General features: G+C 51.0%; 5 protein-coding genes across 5 annotated transcripts; 2 read left to right on the top strand and 3 right to left on the bottom strand.

Moving 5' to 3' along the window:
* Positions 1-430: 430 nt before the first annotated feature.
* Positions 431-3,223, top strand: AYO21_07765 (hypothetical protein; the record flags this gene model as incomplete). The annotated part of the gene is made up of 1 exon (XM_022657718.1): positions 431-3,223. The coding sequence occupies one exon, from the start codon at positions 431-433 to the stop codon at positions 3,221-3,223; it is 2,793 nt and encodes a 930-aa protein (XP_022509995.1).
* Positions 3,224-3,613: 390 nt separating this feature from the next.
* Positions 3,614-4,468, top strand: AYO21_07766 (hypothetical protein; the record flags this gene model as incomplete). Its single annotated transcript, XM_022657719.1, has 1 exon — positions 3,614-4,468. The coding sequence occupies one exon, from the start codon at positions 3,614-3,616 to the stop codon at positions 4,466-4,468; it is 855 nt and encodes a 284-aa protein (XP_022509996.1).
* Positions 4,469-4,820: 352 nt separating this feature from the next.
* On the bottom strand, positions 4,821-5,943 carry AYO21_07767 (26S proteasome regulatory subunit rpn-8; the record flags this gene model as incomplete). The annotated part of the gene is made up of 2 exons (XM_022657720.1): positions 4,821-5,710; positions 5,760-5,943. 2 exons carry the CDS (start codon positions 5,941-5,943, stop codon positions 4,821-4,823), a joined length of 1,074 nt encoding a protein of 357 aa, XP_022509997.1.
* Positions 5,944-6,508: 565 nt separating this feature from the next.
* AYO21_07768 (hypothetical protein) lies at positions 6,509-8,209 on the bottom strand (the record flags this gene model as incomplete). The annotated part of the gene is made up of 2 exons (XM_022657721.1): positions 6,509-6,905; positions 7,008-8,209. The coding sequence occupies 2 exons, from the start codon at positions 8,207-8,209 to the stop codon at positions 6,509-6,511; spliced, it is 1,599 nt and encodes a 532-aa protein (XP_022509998.1).
* Positions 8,210-8,905: 696 nt separating this feature from the next.
* On the bottom strand, positions 8,906-11,364 carry AYO21_07769 (hypothetical protein; the record flags this gene model as incomplete). The annotated part of the gene is made up of 3 exons (XM_022657722.1): positions 8,906-10,010; positions 10,061-10,237; positions 10,289-11,364. The coding sequence occupies 3 exons, from the start codon at positions 11,362-11,364 to the stop codon at positions 8,906-8,908; spliced, it is 2,358 nt and encodes a 785-aa protein (XP_022509999.1).
* Between the last annotated feature and the right edge of the window lie 2,742 nt (positions 11,365-14,106).

Genomic DNA, 14,106 nt, shown 5'->3' on the forward strand with positions numbered 1-14,106 from the left:
GGCCTCTTCGGGCAGCTTGGCTGTGACGGCGCCGCCAGACACCAGGCTACCATGACTTGAACCAATTGTGCCAATGTCCAATCACAGACTTCGTTAGGATTCGTCGTCGCCCCTTTTTGATGGCCAGTCTCGTTTCCAACACTCCACTTCGTTGTAGGCCACACTCCCGCCATTGTCATAAGGAACTTGGAGGCCACATACAACGGTGGTCTTAGGAAGAATGAAATGTGATCTGTGAGTCACTGTACTGGTTTGATCGCCAGCTGGCAATGGTATAAATCCCTCTTGCTTCTCATGTTGCGAACGGAGGCCTCACAAGCTCGTTCGGATAGTCTTTGCTAACCGTCTTATCGTACATTCAATACTTGCCAGGCGTTCCAATCGATCTGCTTCTTCCCTTCTCCACGATTGGTGATCTTTCACAACCACAATGGCCTCCTCAGCGCTTCCAGAAACTCTCCGCTCCGTGACCTCCACCAAAATCCAGGAGGTCAGGAAACAGCGTGATCACTTCGAGGCATCCAAGAAGGACATCATCCGTGAAGCAAGACCATTCAAGGACGACCTGGAACGCACGCACAGGCTGTTGGTCGGTTCCTGTCGGCAAGCCGGCATTACTGTTGTCAATGACGACTCATCCGACTCTGATTCCGACTCCGAACCAGCTTCTGACCTTGCACGAACCCGTCGAAACCAACAATTGTTCCTCCGACAAGCTGGCAAAGATCCAGCTTTTGCCACTGAGATCGTCCACCGAATCCATGACGAGTTGGTAGAGCACCTCAGTTTGAGAAGTGTACAACATGAACACGCACAGTTCTTCTCTGAGCTCGTGACCGAATGGCTTTCGAGCTCCACAGATGTACAAACGCACCCCTCGAAACAAAATTCAACGGAAGAATCATCATTCGAGAGTGTTGGCCGGAAGGAAATGCACGAACAGAGAGCGCAGTGGGAGTCCATCGTCTTCACTAACCGCGAAACTGATGACGCAGCGATTGGTCGCTACCTCAATCAACTCTTCAATTCGGACGATGAAATATCCAAGCACTTCAAAAATATTGAGACTTCCACCAAAGCTTTTTGCAGGACTCTTCGCTCCACTGCTGAACTGTTCAGTGTAGACAGTCTCAAAGTCACAATTACTGGCCTCCTAAGGACCGATCTCTTATCCGACGAGAAGGCTGCTATTCTAAAGTCCTTTCAAAATAATCCGGGCGTGCTCCAGGAAGTTGCCGACGTGTTGAATATGAGATTTGCTTCTCTTGAAAGCTGGAAGTGGACGACCATCGACGGTGCAATACCTGTCGAACAGCGACGGCAGCTGAACGGGAAATATCGAGTGTTCATGGATGAGGATGTCCTCGATGCAATTCTACTTCACACCATTGGTATCAAGTGGGCAGTCCATTTCAAATCCTGCCTCACAGAATTCTTCCTCTCCCCTGCATGGCGGACTGCGGGAGGAAGTATTCCCAAGAACGACTGGGATCGGCGATGGTATTTCCTGGGTGAGAAGTCAGCTCCCCGCTACAACAGTGTGGAGGTACAGCGGAAAGATCAGTATGGGGAGGAATATTTCATGTCACAGCTACCAACCACGGAGTCCGAAGGCGCCCGAGTGTACAACGATGACGAGGGCCCATTCTCAAACACCCCAGGCGTTCGTGATGGGATCAGTGAGGACGGATTGAACTCGGGTCCTCTTAAGAAAGGCTCGGTCGCAACCAAGCAGGGTCTCCTATACTTACTCATCACTGAGGCTCTCGTCTCACAACATGTTCGTCCAGGGAGTTCTCATGCTGTGATTCGTTCGGATTTTCAATGGTTTGGGCCGTCACTCCCACACAGCACCATCTTCGCCGTGTTAAAGTTCTTTGGAATCGACTCGACATGGCTAGATTTCTTTCGGACGTTCCTGCAAGCCCCGATGCGCTTCGAACAGGATGGGCCAAACGGGCAGTACCATGTTCGGCTACGAGGTGTCCCAATGTCGCATGCGCTCAGCGATGTCTTTGGCGAGGTCATTCTATTCGCCATGGACTATGCTGTGAATAAAGCCACCCAAACTTATCTCTACCGTCTTCACGACGACTTCTGGTTCTGGGGCACTGAGGAAGTGTGCTTGCGTGGATGGGATGCAATGAGCACATTCGCCTCTGTCATGGGCCTTGAATTCAACGAAGAAAAAACTGGCAGCGTCGTGTTCGATAATCACTCCCTTTCTCGACCCATAAACACGCGATTCTCGGGATCTGATCAAGAGATGGAGTGCGAGAGTATAGCTCCCCAGACACTTCGCTTGCCCGAAGGAGACGTACGTTGGGGTTTCCTGCGCCTGGATGCTAACAGCGTCCGATTTGTGATAGACCAGGATATGGTCGATGCACATATCAAAGAACTTCAGCTGCAGTTGTCCCATTGCACTTCGATATTTTCGTACATTCAAGCCTACAACGCGTACCTGGCTCGATTCTTCAGCAACAATCTGGGGATGCCATCGTTTGCATTTGGCCGCCAGCATGTGGACGACATGATCGACACATTTGCCAAAATCCAGAAGGAACTCTTCCCAGGTGGCTCAGTGACTGACCATCTCTCAAGCCTGGCGCAGGAGAGGTTCGGTGTCAAGGATATTCCTGATGGAGTCTGGTATTGGCCCATCCAAATGGGTGGCCTTGAGTTACACAATCCCCTTGTACCACTCTACTGCATGCGGGAAACGATGCGTCAGTCCCCACAGACGATCCTATCGAAATGCTTCGAACGCGAGGAGAAGTCATATCTCACTGCCAAAGCCGAATTCGAATCGGAGATGAAGACTCACGGCCGAAAGACCTCCTACCCATCGGGACTGCCTACCTTTGGCGACCAGTTCATGCAGAAGGACGAATACCTCAAGTACCGCGAGCAGCGATCTATCAACCTTCATAATACCTACTCTCACCTACTCGAGGTCCCTGCTGAGTTTCAGGTTCATGGGACCAATGAGACCACTGCATGGCTGGACAAGCTACCCTCGCCAACCCGCGGTCAGAAATCGTCGTCTACGGGCATTGTCAAAGCGTTTGATTCTATGAATGCCTACTGGAAATGGATACTCGCAGTCTACGGCTCCCAAATTGTCGAAAAGTATGGAAGCATCCAAATAGTGGATGCGGCGCAGGTTCCTTTGGGTGTTGTGAGCGTAATGAAGGGCGGCCGAGTTCGATGGCAAGGCTGAGCATCTCGAATCCACAACTTGTAGGGTAGATTTTGTCAAATATAGGACCACGATATCTGGGTGCCTAGTGTATCGGAAGTGATGTCGAGAGCATAGTCTCGAGGTAAAGTTGGGGATTGGCCCCGAAATTGTCTTTAGAGTCGCTGGATACCAGGCATTTACGAGGTTAGCTGAGGGGAGACCCTGCAAAGCGATTTCAATATCTCCACTTTCTTTCTACAGTCTACAGCCACGAATAGAACAGGCCCCGTCCTGACAATAATAAGATGCCACGTTATCAGTAACCAATTCATTGTGATCTTCAATAATATTGCTCACTGCAAGCTCATGAGCATGGCACCAAGACTCTGGGGTGGACTCGACACACATTTCTGATATTCAGCCATCGCAATGAGCTGGAATCGTCCACAGCCATCGGTTCTAGACTCAATCTTCAGAGCTTTATCACAGTTCTCAGACCCAAACATCGCTCCACAGGACAAACGACAACATCCTCCTCTGCAGGACAGCCCAGACCAGGCAGGTCATAACTGGGTCCAGCGTCTGTCCCTATTGGATGAGCAGAAGGTCCGTCCAATCTTTTTGACCCTGCACATGTTGTTCCCTCATGAACTTCTTCCCGCCCTTGACATCCTCGACCGAGGCCTGGTTACGAAACTCGTGGTAAACTCCCCAGTGCCGGTGGGAGACGACCCAGAAGATATTCCCAGACAGAGACGTTCTTCAGCAGAGGATCGCTCGTTACTTGAATGCTCAGAAGTTAATCCCCAGGTCCAACCAGATCATCGTGGCTGGGAGGTTTTCTACGTCCAATCTTCAACCACTGCGGACAAGCAAAGTTCGCGACCACGATACTATCATCATGGTGGCCACAGCAGCACGGTCCCGCTTTACGAAGTCCGCCTCGAGACCTGGAATTGCACGTGTCCAGCGTTCAGCGTGAGCGTGTTTCAGAGCTTGAATCTGGAACATGGTCGAGACTCTGGGGTAGTTGACGACGACATTGACGTTGGCCGGACCGGCCCATCCAAGGCGACGGCCGAATATGAGTACAAATTCGGTGGTTCTGTCACCATCAAGCTCGCCAGAACACCGAGCTGCAAACACATTGTAGCAGCGTTCCTGGCAAAAGCTGCACCAAATATTTTCGCAAACGGCGTGAAGGAGACAACTGTCTCGCGGGAAGAAGCAATTGCTTGGGGAGGCGGATGGGGAGAGCATGGAGGTATTTGGGACTACGGTTAGGAAGACACCGTTTGCTTGCCCTTGCAAAACAAGTAGTATGAAAAGGCACGGCGCATCTCGAACAGCGAGGCTCTTCGAAAGTGCGGAGTCGAGAGGACGTCTCGCGGAACACGGGAAGCAGGCTTTGATGCGTTTTTTTTGCCGCCTCCAGAGGAGCCCATCATCGCTGGGAAAATCAGTGGCTCCAGGGCCATAATTCAGACGACCACAGCCGCCTCGGACCCAGCACACTAGTTTAGTGTCTTCATGATATTATACATTGCCCATGCTCAGCAGACAAAACATGCCCTGGAGCCGAGCTTGTTGGTCGAAACGCCCTGCTCAATGCAAAAAGTCACAGACATTGAGATGTCTAGCTCTTCTTCTTGCCTTTTCCTTTTCCATTGCCACTCTCGTCACCTTCTTTCTTGTCTCCATTTACCGCCCCGTTGACCCCCTGCTTTTTCTCGTCCTTCTCCTTCTCACCTTCCTTCTTTTCTGCCTCATCCTTCTTCGCTTCTTTTTCTTCTTGCTGTTGTCGATTTTGATTCTTGTTGTCAATGAGGTCGTGGAATGCGGTGATTGCGCGGACTAGCGAGCTCAGGTAAATAGTCATCAGCTGATCGTTGGTCTTGATGCTCATCGCACGAGCTAGCTCGCTATTCTCAACTTGGTTCTTGCCATTCGGTCGGGAAGCCGGAGGCGTCGTCAAGTTCGGGAGAAGGTTGAAGATGTCTTGCAGATTGCCGAGGATGGCATGGTTAATGGGAAGGTCGCCATCAAGGACTTTTTGAAGGTAAGTGCCTATATCCCTTAACCGTAGATGAAGACCTTGTAGCGACTGCAGCTGTTGGGTGATGCGAGAGGAGAGGGTGCCGACTGCGACATCACGGATGTCTCTGAGAAGATGTTCCACCCCAATCTCTTCTGCTTCCTCTGCTTCAATAATCGAAGGGGTATGCACAAATGTCTTGGTGGTAGTTGTTCCGTCGTCCTTGATCTCTTCAATAGCAAAATAGGCGTCTGTGGGTACGCCGACTTCCTTCGGTTGGACGTCGATGATGACAAGGAGAGGGTTGGGAGTGTATTTCTTGAACAGCTCGTTGATCTGGAGATCAGATGCTCGCAGCTTCGGGCCAGAATGATACCACCCGATCAATTTTTCTCGCGCGTTGACCTTCTTGAACATTTCCCGCATCGACTCGACATAATTATGATCTAGGAACCAGACGGACGGGTCCTTTTCGTCCTCCTCGAAGGGTACTATTATCTGTCAGCGAGGTTTCGTATTCGAGGGCGCTTGTCAACAAACCGGCGAAACTGTTTGAAACTCGCACATTCTTGCCATCATTTTGACCCAGCAAAACACCCACGACTCGTTTTCGAGTTCCTTTGGCCGAGCGACCGTAGTGATCTGCAGCTGATAAGAGGACGAGAGGAGCGACCGAGACCTGCCTGCTCACGAGGGAAAGCGTCTCTGCAGTGGTTGCAGGCATGATGGAGAGCTAGGGGCGGCAAAGGCGGAGGGTTGAGGACAGTCTGGAGAAGGAGTAACAATGTCTACTGAACTTGGAGCTCTGATTTTTACAGGCAGAACAGAATTATGGAACAGAGCCAGTGATCAATACCTGTCTTTAATTCAAAAGCAGGCAACTGATTGACGCGACCACGAACCAAGTGCGGCTTGTGTCATTGTACTCGGACGTAATATTTGAGATTTGGCAACTTTGCCGACACTTCCCTCTGCCGGACGTCGCGGCGAGCCAATCACAGTCGCATCTCAGAGAGTTAGAGGATGCTCAGATATGACTGCTCACTGCATGTGCTCAATCCCTACTGTTCAACAGTGCACCCTCTGCAACATTGTAGATGCAACTTGAGACTTAGACCTGCAAAGAAATGTCCACTATAATGGCAATACTGCGCACGACTGCAGGCGGAGACTGTTGGATCATTCCATTTCAATCTAGCAAGAAGTAAAATACTGGATGCATATTCGGCGACGTTAAATATGGCATGCTGAAACAGCCTTCGAAACCAGCCATCCCCAGGGCCAGCGACCTATTTTTCACCCAGGGTCTCCTTGGTCTCGGCCCAAATCTTATTGATCAATGCCGCTTTCTTTTCCGACCTCACCGTAATATCACATTCAAACGGTTGAGGGATTGTCATCCAGCCTGGAACCATTGCAATGTTTGGCTCAATCACACTTCCATCTTTTGCGATTTTCTTGGAGATGTTAAAGGCCCACAGCACACGAGCAATGTTTAAGAACAGCGACTTCTCCGCCACATGCACACCGGGACAGACTCGCCTTCCTGCTCCGTATGAAAAATGGTCGCGCTGGTTGGGGTCCCCAATGTTGATGTAGGAAGCGGCTGGGAGATCGTAGCCGAGAAAGCGTTCTGGCATAAACTCGTCGGGCTTGTCCCAGTGAGCTGGATCATAGTTTATTGCCCTGTGCGCATGTCAGAAAGAAGTTATGATGCTAGATGCCAGAGACACTTACCACCAGTTCAAGACAACCACCGTCTCCTTGGGGATGAATTAGCCGTTGTACCAGTCGTCCTCAGTCGTATAGTGCTGAATACCGAATTTATTGGGCGGGCGAGTACGAAGTAATTCTTTAATCATGGCTCTGAGATAAGGTAAATTTGCCTCATCTTCCCATGTGGGCAGCCTGTCTCCTCCAACCACTCGATCGACCTCTTCCTGAGCCTTTTTCATAATATGTGGATGCAGGGTCATTGCTAAAATCCAGGAGTTGAGGAACGCAGACGTTGTTTCAGAGCCAGCTTCGACCAGGCCACCGGTTTGATATGCTGCTTGAAGCTGATCTAATCCAAGTTTCTCCGGGTTGCTGAGGTAGAAATCTTTCGCAAAGCATGGGTTAGCCTTGCGTTCGTCGACCTCTTTCTTTAAGTCTCCCCAGAGATTAAGGTAGACAACGGAGTCATGTGCAAAGCATTTCTCGCCAAACTTCCTCCAGTTACCAAACATCCACTGGGGGAAATATCGCAGCGAAGGCCATGTGTCCACGAGGAAGGCACCCGGTGCGGAAAATTGTTGTAGGTTGTTGACCACACTGTAGATCTTCTTGACCAATGGATTGTCCCAATCGGCCATCCGATGTCCATATGCCACTGTCAGGATCACACTCGATGAATAGCGTCGGTTGTGGTCATAAAAGTGTTCCGGGTCGTGGAGCAAATCGTACACCAATTGCTTGGATTCAAGGTCTTGAATAGGTTGATAGCTGGTTGAAACAGTTATATTGAGGAGCTGATGGGCGATTTTCCGTACAACGCGGTACTTGGGCCCGTATGGCATAAACAATTGTCGTCGACCTGCGGAAGCCACGTCGCTAGCAAGCGGTGCTGGTGGTCGGGAGGAGTATATGCCAGACTTCTTGTCCATCAATTCTTTCACCGCCGTAGGAGATGACAAATAGATGTAATCAGCTCCTCCCATCTTAGTGTAGAAGATCTCCCCATACTCCTTGGCCCACTTCTGCGCCTGAAATCGAAACGTTTCAGCCTTCGACATTTCAAAGAAATTTCCCAGAAAGGGCAAACCGCGAGGACCGGGGGGAAGGTGTTTCCGCCTCGAATCCTTCAGTGTACTCGGTGTGACCCATAGGTAGAAGCCGATGATGAATATCAAGGGGAATGCGACACAGGTGGCCAGTACCACTCTCAGAGGCGAGACATTCTCGAGGCGCACTGAGGTCAGCAAGCGGGTGCTGGGCACTTTGACCTCCATCTTCCTACGAAAACCACACTATGCTCTTTTGCAAGCCCACTCGTCAAGCTTTCAGATGGTCCGCCGCTCTGCGAGGTATTGAGAAGTCCATATACGTCGCACAGAACACCTTGAAAACAGGAGAGTTGGAGTGGTTTTCAGGGTCGAGGTGGACGACCCCATGTCTGCTCCCGCATGGAACCCCCCATTGGTGCACCGTCATCAAGATCAAGAGCATTCGAATCCGAAGAACGACTTCGTGGGACACGCGGGATTTCCCCATGAAGAGTGGAGGGCCTCCACATTCTGTACATTCAACATGGTGGAGAGCGGTATTACTAAATAATGGAGATGGAAAAAATGCCAAGGTTATGGGGACGCTGGAGTTGGGGAACAGGGCGTAACATCTCGTCCCAAAGTCATGTGATCCTAGTATACATTGTGCTAAAAGGCCGTACGAGGTACTAGGGCATAGACTATGCAAAGTATCGAGAGATGATCTGGACATCTTACTTTGAAAAAGGACAGCAACGAGCTCCACTCATCACCGTCATTTTAAAAAAGCTCCAAGTTCCTATAATGAATAGAATTGGCACATGACGAAAGATAGACAAAACTTATGCTAGGGTACATGAGTATGCATTACCAGAATCCTCCCATTATTTACTTCACCGCTGCTGCTGCGTGCAAATGGCGTTCGACTTGGATTTTGGTCATTTAATGGAGGTGGCGGTGGGAGTATCGCTTGCGGTACTTGTGAATGTCAATCTTGGCATCAGGGCGGAAGACCTCGATATCCAACTCGTCAGTGTATCCACGAGCCTTCAGGCCAGATTGACCAGCCAGTTTGGCTCCTTGAGGGTTGGAGTTCTCATAGGCACTCAAAGCTGAACATTCGTCTTCAAAGGCTTGGTTAACATATTGTTTGGCGGGAATGTCGTCAGGTCGCTCAAGGAACTGAAGAGCAAGACCGCCATCAACGTGCCACGAAATGTGGCAATGCATGAGCCAGGCGCCGGGGTTGTCGGTCTCAAAGCCAATGACAGTGTAACCAGCTGGGAAACCAGGGCCTGGAGAGCCTTGCAACATGACAGTGTCACGACGCGTCGGGTTGTCAAAGTTGAGAGAGCTGACCAGGTCGGAGGTGAAAGTACCGGTACCAGTGCCGAGAACCGAGATATCGTGACCATGGACGTGCATGGGATGAGAAGCGAAGAACTGGTTCTGGATGACGAAGTAGACCCACTGGTTGGCTTGGTTGAGAACAACAGGATTGCTAACCAGGCTGTTGTTTGATGAACCCTGAGCCAAGGTTTGGAGAGTAGGCTGGCTGTAGTTGACGTTGATGACGGCGTTGTTAATGTACCACTGGAAAACAGTTCCGTCATCGTTGGTGGCAACTGAGGTAACAGAGCCGGCAGGGATGGTGGATGCTGAGCCCTGGAAGGCAGTAACAGTGCCGGCCGGCTTCTCCAGGTACGGCACCAAGGAAGCAAGAGGTTCGTCCTGGCAAATGTTGGCAGTGACGTTGGTGATGGATGTCGAGATGACGGGAGTAACAGGGGTGGCACCCTCGTAGTTGAAGATGGCGTTAGCTGTTCCCAAACCAGAGTTGGCACCACCCGACGGGCAGCCGGTCTGAATGACCGCGCGGACATAGTAACTGCTGGGTGCTTGGTCCATCTGAACAATAACATCGTATCTCTGGCCAGTTGCGATGTTGAGGGTAGTGGTCTCGTAGGGCACGATGGGCACGAAATCGGCAGCAATGACAGTCATTGTGTGGTTGTCGAAGCCAACAATGTAGCTGTTTTGTGCGGAGCTGTAACAACTTTAGCAGACGTTATTAAGCGGGAGCAGGGCCGAACAAACCTGTTGATGATGCGGAACAAGTGCTTCTTGCAAGGCTTCACTCCCCACGAGAAAGGAGTTCCACCAGGAGCAGTTCCATCAGGGTTCTTGTTCATACCGTTGAACAGGGTATTGAAGGAACCTCCAGGTCCGACGTGTGCAATGCGCGATGCCATTGCAGCAGCGGTAATAGGGAAACTGCCAAGAAGTCAGACTCTTGTAGTCTGTGAGCACAGGCGTTTCACTTACGTGTCATCAATCATAACTGTACCCATGTCGTAGTCGTAGTCGGAAGTGGCGGGTCCGTGGATGACGATAGGACCGCGGATACCATCACCATACTGGGCGAAGGTGTGGCTGTGGTACCATGAAGTACCATACGAGCTTGCATGCCACTTGTACGTACGGCTGCCACCGTTTCCAGCAATACCGCACTCAGTAACACCGGGAACGCCGTCCTGATCGTTGGTGTTGAGTTGGCGGATACCATGCCAGTGAATGGATGTGCTATTATCTTGCAATTGGTTGATCACAGTGACCTCGACCATGTCACCCCAGTTAGCCTCGATCACGGGGCCAGGGACTTGACCGTTGATGGCGAGAGCGAGCTTGGGGCCCGTGCCATCGAAGACCAAGGTGGTGTTGGTAATCGTCAAGGTGTACTTGCGGGTGACACCAGTCTTGTAGTCAGTGTAGTAATCACTGCTGATATCCTTGTTGTCGCACCAAACGGAGCGATCAGAGGCGGAGTTGCAGTAATCGTCTGTGGCATTCTTGACAGGCGTGTAAGTGGCACAAGTACCGGAGCCTGAGGTCGTGGCAGTTGAAGATGAGGTTGGGCCTGAACCGCCGCTGGTGGTGGGCGAGGTGTAGCTGTAGCTGCTGCTCGGTCCTGAACCGTTGCCACCGTTTCCGCCGTTTCCACCATTCCCGCCGGTGTCTGTTGGGCCTGAGCCGCCGGCTGTCGTAGATGGCGTCGAACCGTGGCCGCCATGGCCGCCATGACCGTGTCCGAAGCCATTGTCGGGATGTGCGCCAGTTGCGGTGGCCGTGTTCCCGCCATTTCCGATCCCATATTTGGACTTCTGTTCATTCCAGAGGGAGGCCCAGTAATCCTCAGCACCGTTGTTCCCTTGGCCGGGGTGCCAGCCATTTCCTGCGCCAACATCCGTCGGACCCGAAGCGTCGCATGTGAGGACCTGCGTTACCGGGCAGACGGTGTGAGTTCGAGTAGAGGTGGCTGTGACGGTGACATCGGACTCCCAGTTGGAAGCACGTGCGAGACCAGCCGCAGCAGCGGTGAGGAAAAGAGGAAAAGAACGCATTATAGAACGAATGGACGCAGGCAGAGTTGCCTGCACAAAGGAGTGACTTGAAGGAATATGATGCGTACGGGAAGGAGAAGAAGAGAAGCAAAACAGAGGCGCGAGTAGGGGTTGTATATCACTTTAGCTTTCACCGTTGGGGGCTTCTTTTTTTGACCTTTCCTTCAAGATTGGACAGCCTGATCGGCCTGCCGCGAAGCCGTGGGTTGTGGGTTTCCGCCAGCGGGATGATTGCCTCACATGCCATCAGGCATCGTTGAGCTGGGGCAGAACTGTCTCAGTTTAGCATAGTGGATAGGGCGGTGGACTTCTGTTGGTACAATGCGCTGGTGACAAGCGATGAGGATCGGCTGGTCATCTTGCAACGATGGGCCTTGAAGCGAGATGCCAATCTTTGGACACGGGGTTCGAGTATCAGCCACATCACGCCAAACGGTTAGGATTGCGAACGTTGCAAGCCGTTCGACGCCGTTGCTGGCAATAGGGTCACGCTTCCAGGAGACGATGGACGGTGGTTGTTGAGAAAAGCTTGGTGTCAGGGGTAGTTTAGAGCCGAAAGGGGACAGGGCGCGTCGGAAGTGGATTGCGTGAGCGTCAAGAATTCGCCAATGTTTGCGCCGGTGGAAATTGCAAGCTGTGTTTAATCTTTGAGCTTGATGACAGGGTTCGGCGCCCACCAATTGCTTGAGGGCGCCATTACTCGGGGGGTGGAGACGCTGGAGCTTTGAAGCGATGGAAGCCTGAATGCGAAACAGGGGAGGCACCAGAGCTTGATGGGATGCTGAGGTCAGGATTCAGGAGGATCACAACGGAGAAATTGAAAGGAAGTCTGGCTCCTGAAGGCCCGAGAGGATGGATTCTGGGGGGTTGTCGGATATGTGGTCTGAACAACGCCTACAAGCAGTTACAGTTATACGAAGAGGTGCATGAAGGAGGAACACGTGCCTCAACGTCAGCCGCAGAGCTGCATGTTCAGTCGAGAAGGTGCGACCTTGGTAGATCCTGCCCCTTTTGGAATTTACAACCACCTAATACTCGGTACATGTATCGCGTGTCTCTAATCTCGTTGCACGTCGATGTCCATGTGGAATACTCGGGCACGTACATAACACGTCAAGGCTTCTTTCAACCTTTTTTCCATAAGCTTATTGTCGGAGTGATGTAGAGACCATCGTGGTCCATGGCCGTAGTTGATGCTTTAGCTACGGCAAAACAATTACTCCAACCTTTTCTCCTCCGAAACTTCGTCCTGCCAGGAAAGGCTCATTCAATAATGACCTCCGGGGCGAATCTGGGAGGATTCGCTTGATAAAATCCAATATCACTCTCCACAAATTCTCTCATGTGCCAACCCCATATAACAAGTAACACCAAGCGACAATAATCTCATCTGTCATTCTTTTCCGACACTCGTTGGAATCTCTCGACGGGTGACAACAATTCTCAAGCTCGGAATCTGGGGAGGTTCTAGGGGCAAGAAGCTCGTATTCGTCTCTGGGAAACAAGATGCGGCTTCATTTGCTTGGTGGATTTGGCTTTCGGCAAAATGCAGCCCTTTAGCCCCTAAGCCATAAGGATCCTTTCCAATTTACCATGGCTGACCTGCGCCCCAGGCAGTGACTACCGAGTACCTCGTAACTCGTCCCTTAACCTGGCCAGCCCTGGCTTGCCTGCCTCAGCTACCTGGTTTTCAATTAGCTAAGAATAACAAACGAAAAACTCATCCATCGCACTCTTGTCTGTCCCCTTTCGACAGTCGGTGAAATTGGAAGTGCTCGAGACATGCCATCATCACATTTGCTACTAAGACGACAACCTGCCCTCATCAACGAATGCTGTTACCCTACCACCCTACTTCGTCGGTATCCATATTCGGAGGGCGGTCCCAATCAATTTGTGGGATCGGAACCTTGGCCAAATCACGTTCCAAGGATGATGCCACTTCCCCACAACCAATTTCTCAGCGACTACGAGGTACCGAGTGCTCGGGACAGAGTGCGAGGACAAGTTCCTTCTCGAATATTTCCAAGTCACCGCAGTAGTAACATCTTTCAAAGAAACCTAATCGCGTTGGAGCAGCGGCCACTTTCAATGTCAAGGCCTTTTTTTTTTCCAACTGAAGGTCTTGCAAATACCTGTTTCTGACTATACATCGTCCCATCTTGGTCTGTACAATGAAAGTCGTCACAGCGAACGAATGAACATTCTTGCGCCAATGCTAACCATACAGGACTCCGAGGGTTACAGACGAGTTCTTCACACGTAAAACTTAGCACTGCTGGACGACTATCCATGTCTATCCTTTGCTTAGTTTTATCGAATGGGTTGTCACGAAACACGGCCACCTGTTACCACCGCTGGTGCTTAAGGAATAGCCCTTTTGTGATTGACGAGGTCCAGTACAACCACACCAGGAGTTGGCAGTAACACTCATTGCCGAGGTGCCTTTATCTCAGCCTATGGAACACCCGACAGAGCTCTCGCTTTTGCTGGTGATAGTGTTACACTCTGCCTGCATCCCACGTAGTTGTTTGAGGAAACTCTATCCGGTCATATCTTTTCTCCGCTCAAAATGACTGATGTCGTTCAAGATAGTCATCCATAGTCTTCTTCAACCAACACCTACAGAATAACCCTCCATCCTGTCGATTCTTTAAGCCTGCTGCCGGCCTCCAAACCACGTGAATTGCTTCTGTATTAAGACCGATTTGGCAAATACAACGTGACATTAAGCCCCGAATT

This window comes from Fonsecaea monophora (assembly GCF_001642475.1).
Source record: "Fonsecaea monophora strain CBS 269.37 chromosome Unknown Scaff62, whole genome shotgun sequence".
Taxonomy (NCBI): domain Eukaryota; kingdom Fungi; phylum Ascomycota; class Eurotiomycetes; order Chaetothyriales; family Herpotrichiellaceae; genus Fonsecaea; species Fonsecaea monophora.